The 8744-nt window shown below is 50.8% G+C and overlaps 1 protein-coding gene across 4 annotated transcripts in view; it reads right to left on the reverse strand.

Moving 5' to 3' along the window:
• The window catches only part of PNPLA7 (patatin like domain 7, lysophospholipase), a 283100-nt gene extending 275328 nt beyond the window's left edge, over positions 1-7772 (reverse strand). For 2 of the 4 annotated variants that reach the window (XM_090022990.1, XM_090022989.1), the window contains exons 1-4: positions 7571-7709; positions 4041-4183; positions 2870-2957; positions 1501-1598 (exon numbers count right to left, since the gene is read on the reverse strand). In XM_090022990.1, the coding sequence (XP_089879116.1) occupies positions 1501-1598; positions 2870-2957; positions 4041-4158 (304 nt within the window). In that variant the 5' untranslated portion in view covers positions 4159-4183; positions 7571-7709. Of the gene's footprint in view, positions 1-1500; positions 1599-2869; positions 2958-4040; positions 4184-7570 lie in introns of all 4 variants that reach the window. The other 2 variants (XM_090022996.1, XM_090022991.1) reach the window with 2 other exon arrangements.
• Between the last annotated feature and the right edge of the window lie 972 nt (positions 7773-8744).

Here is an 8744-nt window from a genome sequence, read left to right on the forward strand (position 1 = left end):
CTCGTCCAAGTCACCGATGAAGATATTGAACAGTGCGGGCCCAAGGACCGAGCCCTGGGGGACCCCACCGCCCATATCCCTCCAGGTCGAAAGTGACCCATCCACTGCCACTCTAGGTGCAGCCCTCCAGCCAGTTAGCGACCCATTTCACTGTGTAGATGTCGACGACAGTCCCCTAGTTTTTTAATGAGAATGGGGTGAGAAACGGTGTGGAAGGCCTTCCTAAAGTCCAGAAAGACTACGTCCGCCACAACACCTGCATCTAAGGATTTTGTGACCTGGTCATAGAAGGCCACCAGGTTGGTCTGACGGGACCTGCCTCTAATGAACCCGTGTTGGTCGCCCCTAAGCATAATCTCCCCTGCTGGTCCCTTGCAGATGTGGTCCTGGATAATTTTCTCAAAAAGCTTCCCCAGGACCAAGGTAAAACTAACAGTCCTATAGTTTCCTGGGTCCTCCTTCCTCCCTTTTTTGAAGATGGGAACCACATTGGCCCTTTTCCAGTCCTCTGGCACCACACCAGAGCATGACAAGTGCTCAAAAAGCCGTGCCAGGGGTCCTGCAGTGACCTCAGCTAATTCCCTCAGCACTCTGGGGTGGAGATCGTCCAGACCAGCTGATTTGAATACATCCAGTCCCTCCGAAAGTTCCCCGACTAGATCCTCACTGACCCTGAGCCTCAGTGTGCCTCCCCTGGGGCCTGCGGGGGTCCTAGTGGGGGGTGGGGGCTGATCTGGTCCCTGCTCAGGAAAATGGAGGCAAAGAAATTGTTAAATAGGTTAGCTTTGTCATCTAGTGTGACGACCACATTTCTTAGCGCGTCTTGCAGAGGCTCCACATTACCCGGTACCTTCTTTTTACCTCCTATGTATTTAAAAAAGGACTTCCTGTTGTCCTCGATCTGGGTAGCTAGTCCCAGTTTCATCTCCACCTTGGCCTTCCTGACCACCCCCCCTGCAGCCCCGAGCAACCAAGGTATAATCCTCCCTGGTGACGGCCCCTCCCTTCCATTGGGTGTGTGCCTCCCTTTTAGCTAGGAGACGTTCCTGTATGCTTTTGGTAAGCCATAGGGGCTTTTGTGCCCTCTTGCCCCCTTTGATCCATGTTGGGATTACCTCCCTTTGGGCTTAGACTCAGTCCTCACCGCTCATTCTTCCAAAACTTACAGGCCACACAGAGTGCCAAGCCTTAGCATGATGCCTATCCAACACATTTTAGTGTACTTCTTGCAACAGATTCTGCGGACATCAGCAATCACTGCTAAACAGCATCTCTCACCTTTCCCATGACTGGGGACACCGATGGAGGCTCAGACTAAGCAGACTTCTATAGCACACTGATGCTGATGAACTATTTCTTTTATTAGCAGTTCCTAGGCAGAGACCCTACAGCAAAAGTTATTAGCATAAAAGGATACCTGAAGAGCAGCTCTAAGCATATTGAGCACAGGGTAGTAATGAACTGTCTCTCACACGCTCCCCAATTCCTTTCCCTCCTCACCACTCCTCTCGTCCTGTGGACCAGTCCAGAGACAAGGCAAGGCATTGTGCTCCAAGGTCGACACTGCAGACTGGCTCCAACATGCAGCTGTTTTTCTACTGGAGAGAAAAGGAATCAATCAAGATTAAGACAACAGTAACTGGATAGGCACTATCCAACTGCTCCTTCACAATTGAACACAGCTACCTCTGGGTCACCCTTTCAAGGGAGACTACAGGTTTGTAGAGGAGCAAGCATGTTAGGATCCTTGTCATTGGAGGCAAGAGAAATCCTGCTATAATGACTAAGCTGTTCAAGTATTAACATACATATTGGGTAGGGTTACCATATTTCCAGTTCCAAAAAAGAGGACACCTGTGTTTGGGGGAGAGAGGAGTGGTGGGGGGGGCACCTCACTCCTGACCCGCAAATCTCTGGCTCTGTCAGTGCCCCTCACTCCCAACCCCAGTCCCCAACACGTGGCCGCCCCTGCTTCCAACTGCCCCAAGCAGCTCCTTGCAAGCTGGAAGGCTGCCAACCTGCAAGGGAAATCCTGCAGTTTCCTCCTTTGAGAAGGAAAATCCATGTTTTTCCACAAACAGAAAACCTGGGTCCCTGGTAAACACACACACTGCTATGGCGACCTGGGAAATGCAGTTCTATCAGCAAAATCCTGGACTTTTTTTGAACTATGAAAAAGTGTCTAGACAGAGATCAGATGACCCAAAAGAGGACATGTCCAGGAAAGCCTGGATATATGGTAGCCCTAACATTGGAGCTCCTGCTCCTTCAGCTTCCCATTTCATCAGGTTTCATCACAACTCATTCCTCTCCTCACACAATCACCAGCTCCCTCATTTCAGTACTCACTGAAAAGCCGATTTAGCCACAGTGCTCCACCTTCCTTCTATGACTTCTGTTCTCTCCACTCCATTAGATTGATCTCTAGTCCCCAGTAGCCTTTTCCTCACTCTCAGCCTCCAGTCCCTCTGCTCTCTTTAACAGCCACCTGTCTCCTCATCAAAACTCTCTCCTCTTTCAGCTTTCATGATTCACTTTTCATAGCACTAATTTGTCAGTGCTCTTTCAGCAGCTGTTCCATGTCCCTCACACAGATGATTCCTAAGCTTCGTTCTCGTTTCCCTTCTCATACAGATGGATAGAGATCAATTTAACTCTGAGATGTCAGAAGTAGTTTGATGGTTTTTGTTTTGAAGGTTCCACACTTAAGAATTATTTGTCCTAGGGTCATTGAAAATACTGTGTAGCCAGAGTCCTACAAAGCCGTTCTCAGATTTGCATCATACTAACAAGCCTTTGAATGTTACTAATTTAAACATCAGCTGTGTTAAGGCTCTTTTCAGTGGTGATTTGCCTCCTAGCCACCTACCTCACTTCCAGCCAAGCAGCAGAGCTCCACAGCTCCTTTGGCATTTGCAACACCCAGCACAGGATATTCTGCAATAGGAACATGGCACCTGAAAGAATAAGTCATAACCAGGTCTTGAATAAAAAAAATCATGTCTTACAGAGAAGAAGAATACAGTTGCATCACTCCCAGCCCAGTACAGGATTGGTCAAATACTTTAAAAAGAAAATCCAAGTCTCAGCCAGGCAGTATGCCAGGAACCTTTCTGGAGGGCAGCAAGAAAAGCTGCTGACGTGGACTGGCCAGGAGACATCCACTTTTATTAAACCCCTGCTCATAAACAACCTGATGAATGAGTGCAACCCTCTGCTCACTGACACTGGCTTGAAAGTGTCATCTTTACTCCCTCCGCTCTAACCAGGAAAAGAGGGAACAGTCAAGGCAGAGAACTAAGAACAGCTGCAGCTGCCTTGCATGAAAGACTGAAAGCCAGGTCTCCCTGCTGGCTCCACAGTTCTACTATACCTGGCCTCCAGACCTTGCTGACAGCTCCCTGTCTTAAATGTGACCCCCTTGGCTTGCACAGCTCTTACTGCCTACTGGGCACCTAACTTCCTGGATCTCACTGCCATCAAGTGAACCCTTAATTCTGAACCTTTTTAATTAACAAAGTATTTGCACCCCTGCTGCTACTTCTTCTCCAGCTCAATTCTCCTGATTCAGAGTGCTGACAGAGCTGCTCTTAGGCTGGCTAAGCAGCCAATACAATGCAGCCAGGATGTCCACACTTACAGCTACCATGAATGACTACCAGAATTTTTACCCTAAAAAGAGAAAAATGATTCCGGAGTTGCTAAACCCAGCACCAGAGACCTTGAAGGCAGCTTATTCATTACTGTGGCAATAACAGCATACCATCATAGAGAAAATGACCCCTAAGTGGATACCACACAGAGGTGCCCAACTTTAATAGTGCCATAAGCATCTAACACAGGGGCAGGCAATTATTTCAGGCAGAAGGCTGCTTACTGAGTTTTGGCAAGCCATTGAGGGCCACATGACAGGCAGCCACGGGCAGATACATATACATTTTCTAAATTTTTTTTTTTAGGGGCCCCGTGGGCTGGATAGAATGCCGCATCTGGCCCACCCCTGATCTAACATGTCCCCTTCCCCACCCAGGAAGCTTTACCATTTGAGATCAAGAATGGCAGCAGTTTCAATCCTCTGAATTTCAGCCAATGGAATGAAGGGCTGTTCCTCATTGTAGTGATACAGGTAGAGGCGGCCCAGCCGGGTGTGAGGCTCATCACTCTCAGTGGGGCTTGTGCCAGGCTGCATTGAACAGAAAGAAAGGAAGACTATAGACTTAAGAGGCATTTCACCCATGTCCTCCATATAGTAGAAGCTTCCCACTGCATGTACCCTACTAAAAAGAGTAGCTGCAGATGCTGGTAAAAGTGCAGGTGACAAGACCAGCACAAGACTGAGCCAGGCTTCACTGTATTTCATTCCCAGCTCAACCAGGACTGTGCTGTGGGATCTTTGAAGAGTGCTTGACAATATGCTTGAACTGCATCTCAGAGAGACACTCAAGTGATCCTTACAAAAGCAGCAGAACCATGGCAGGCCACAACTTAGTGTAGGCCAAACCATCCAAGTTATCTCCCCAGCTTCTTTCATGGGTTTGGCAGCTATCAAAGGGACCATAGTAGCCACCAAGCTGAGTATTTTAAAGCCACCTCAGACTGGTCTGCACAAGCCACAGTTACAGCAGCAGCTGCCATGAGGACAAACCCCAGGTGCATGTTTTTCAGAAATGCTAAATAGCTACAATTCCAGCTGAAACCAAAGAGATCTGTGGATGCTCAGAAAGCCTGGAAACTCAGGCCACAAGCTTCCCTGGTTAGAAGTAGCTAAGAGATGTATGCATCATTTCCTACACTTCTGGGCTTAATGTAGCAAGTACTAAACAGTACTCCCCATTGCTCACAACTGCTCAGGACAGGAAAAGGATTAGATTCTCACATACACTTACACTGACAAGGAGGTTAGAAAGGCAGAACAAACAGATGTTTGTCTAAGCAACACAGGCCAATACATCCAACCTTGTGAAAGGCTTGGGGCTTTTTCAGAACCACCTCTGGTTTGGGAGCAGCGCACTGCATTTTTTTTTTTTCCTGAAAGAAATCCCTTGGCTGAACATCAGGTGGGAGCACTGGTCTTCTTGAGGCAGGAGTGCCACCTACTGAATTACCATAAGCACTTCTTGCTGAAACTAGGCATTCCTGGGGGGGTTTGTATTCCAGCACTGCTTAGTTCTCAAAAACAGACAAGGAGCACAGCGTAAGGTGTGGCTGCAATGAAAGTGGTCTCAACCAGTGGAGCACAACAGCCACAGGGCAATGCCCAGCAATTTGAGGGAAATGGATCTGTAGCATTCTGCTCTGGAAAAGCGACTACACATGATCACTCCTTACTCAGCAAGTCCAGGCCCACAAGCAGTCAAAGGCAGAGCCGCATGCTTTAGCTTCGCCATTCTCAACCTTTTTTTTTTTTTTTAATACCAGGACCCATTTGTTAACATCAGTGGCTAGTCCCAACCCAGTGCCCCTCACTCCCAACCCACTGCCCCTGCCCCACCCCCAGGCCCCAGTTCCCCTGTGTGTGGGGGCAAGCAGCCCCTCACAGGCTGGAACTCTGCCAGCCCACAAGGGAAAAGCCACAGTTTCCTGTGTTTATTTTTAAAGTTTGTTTACAACCCTTTCATACATTTTTGCTATCCACAGGCTGAGAAATACTACTTTAGCTGAATTGTTTTTCAATTTTATTTTACTTCCCATAGTCCTGCACAGCCCAGCCAGCCACGGGAGGGTGGAATGAAGTCAATTCCAGGTTAGGCACAATTCTCAAGATGGCTAATCAAGTTTAAATCAGTTACACTGAGGGGATAAACGCATGTCACCCAATTACATGGATCAGTTGTGCTGGAATGTGTCCTGGCCCAGCTGGGTAAAACACATACTGCCCATTGATCCTGCAGGACAACGGGCAACAATTCCCTCCTTGCCGAGGTGTGCCCTAGAGATTCCCCAGGGCACATCTTTGTATGGACGGGAAAACCAGGCAGGCACTACCAGGGCTTGAGTGGCCTGATCCTGCATGGGAATTCCTAAGGAGCACAGAATCAGATCCCTCAAATCCCAGGAGTGCCTGCCCAGGGCACCTGGAGAACAGGCACCTTTTGGCTGCCCACGTTCTCCTCAAGCTGATGGATGTCTGCTGCAATAAAGGAGCAGAAATTATTATTACCTTCTGTCAAATCCACACATTTGGGCATGTGGTGTGACAAAAAGTATAGACGTCCATATGCTTTCCCCCTGTGCTGCTATATAAGTTATGGTAGCAGCACAAAGTGAACGTCTGTTTGCACTCTGAAGATTGAACTGATGTCACCATGGGCCTAGTCTGCCAGGCTGGCATTTTAAGAACAAATGGATACACCCAAGTCCCCTTTCGATTATTAACCAAGTACCTCAACAGCATATCTAGTCACAGGGACACAGCAAAGGTGGAATTTGTGATACCACATTTACAGTGATTATCAAAAAAGAACAACGTGTGCCAGCATCCAGTGAAATACCTCCATGTTACCAGAAAGCATTTCAATACACAGGTAGTTTCATGGGAACAAACACCTGCAGGGCTTCATATCTCAAGGCCGATCTAGCCCTAAAGCACCAGCTCCCCAAGCAACACAATACACTAGTTAGCTCTGTCGTGTCCAGCACGTGACTAACAACTAAGGAGGACTTAAAAACTTATTTCCAGTCAAAGCAACCAAAAAGACCTCTAGACAACTCCTAGAGATGCACTTGAGCAGACTTTTTACTGCCCCTTCCCTAAAAGCATATGCCTCATTTTAGAGCACAATTATCCCTCCCAAATTAAGGGGGTTTGCACATGTGCATATGCATGCACACGTACTCACCCACAACACAGAACACATTTATGATCCAGAACCCCTTCCATGAAGCCTACAGATGTTAATTTTGGTTGATTTGCTTGAACCTCACCTCCCCCCCGCTCACCATTTCAAGTCATTTCCCCAAAAGTAGACCTTGCCATGATGAGGACAACAGCCTCACATCCAGGGTCCTATAGGCAGAGCTAGCTTTAGCAAACACAGGTCCCATAAGCAAAGGAAGTGAGCACAGAGTATGTAAGAGAGAAAAACTATACAGGGAAGGGGAACAAGAAGTAAGTGCTATCACATGCCAAGGGCATGAACGCTGTGCACCCTGGATCCTGGGTGGCAAGTGGAGGTGTTGGCGGTGTGGGAGGGGGGGAAGGGGTGGCGAGTGGTCAGCGACCACCCGCAGATGTCACTGGCGATGCCAGCAGGGGGGTAGGCAGTGTCAGCAGCACTTTTCACAGGGGTGCACTGCCAATCTCAGGGGGTGCATATGCACCCCTACCCATCACCAATGCCCAAGGGGGTGCCAAGAGCACAGGGAGCACTGCAAAAACACAAAGGCACACAGGGCATGTTTCAAGTCAGCCCTGCCAATACAAACTAGAGGAGACACAGGCCCACGGAAGACGTCCCCACCTGGCAAACGTGCAAGGCGAGTCAGAGACGGGCTGCACAAACACTAAGCAGCTGCCCAACAACTGAAGGAGCGGCGCCCCCCTACACCGCGCGCAGGGGCCGCTGCTCACCTTGCTGCCGGGCTTCCTTAGCTGGTAGGTGCCGCAGACCAGGACGCTGTGCCAGCCGACCACGGGGCACCACTCCACGGCGTCCGCACTGTACTCTGTATCCACCACCTGCAGGGTGCGCGCCCGGCCCGGCCGAGCCATGCCGCCGCCGCCGCCGCTCCCTGGCCAGTGCCGGCGCGGGACACCAGAGCGCCGCCGTCTGCTTCCGGGTCAGGGGCCAGGAGGCGGGGCCAGGCCACTACCGCCCTGAAGGCACCAGGGCGCCGAGGGGGGATCTGGCTTCTGTCTCGGGCCGGGCCCGCGGTCTCGTGCTCGCCCCGCGTTTGTGCCAAGCCGCAGGGACCGGGCCGCAACCCCGCTGCCCCCCTCCATCGCGGCGGCGTTTGGCCCCGTGCTTGGGGGGGGGCATGTGGTGGGAGGCACGGAAGGGGCCTCGGGCGCTGCTCAGCACTGCTCTTTCCCGTTCAGCACCATGACCCGGGCCCCGGGGACGGGCGAGCGAGCTCCCAAGGATACCTTGCTTGGAAGCAGGCAGGGGAAGCACCACGTGTCTGGGTCCATGAAGGCAGTTTTCCTTGAACCTCCCGGGGATCACTGTTCTTCTGGCGGTTCAGGACCCGCCGAGGTGTGGGGGCTTAATGCCCACGTTACGGAAATGCGAGGCGTCTCCCTACTTGCTCCTGGGGCTGTACGGCTGAGGCAGGCAAAACCAGGGGCACTGGCAGCGCGTAGGGGGTGCACGTGAAGGCCCTGGGACCACCAGCCATGGAACTGGAAGCGCACGCCCAGCGTTCCCGCTGGCTTGGCAACCAGCTGCTGGAGGACCCCCCCACACTCACCGGCGATCTGGTGCCCCCCCAGACTCCGGCAGCACCAGTCACCCATGCTTGGGGGCATCTGAACCCCAGCCTCTGGGCTTGGGCCTGCATGTAGGACACCAGCCAGAAGACTTTGGAAATATCTGAAGCCCCTGGTGGGGGTGGAGGATGTTTGCTGGCTGTAGGGCCACTTTTGGTTCTGGACTGACTCATGGATTTGGACTTGATTTGACTTGGAACACAAAAGCAAGTAAAAAAAAAAAAAAAAGCCAAGGGAAATAAGCTTCCAGAGGATTTATGTGTCTGCTGCCAGCCAGAGGTCTAAACAGCTACGCTGCCATCCACGAGGGTGACAG

Source organism: Crocodylus siamensis, chromosome 11, assembly GCF_052110815.1.
Source record: "Crocodylus siamensis isolate JL-2025a chromosome 11, ASM5211081v1, whole genome shotgun sequence".
Lineage (NCBI taxonomy): Eukaryota > Metazoa > Chordata > Crocodylia > Crocodylidae > Crocodylus > Crocodylus siamensis.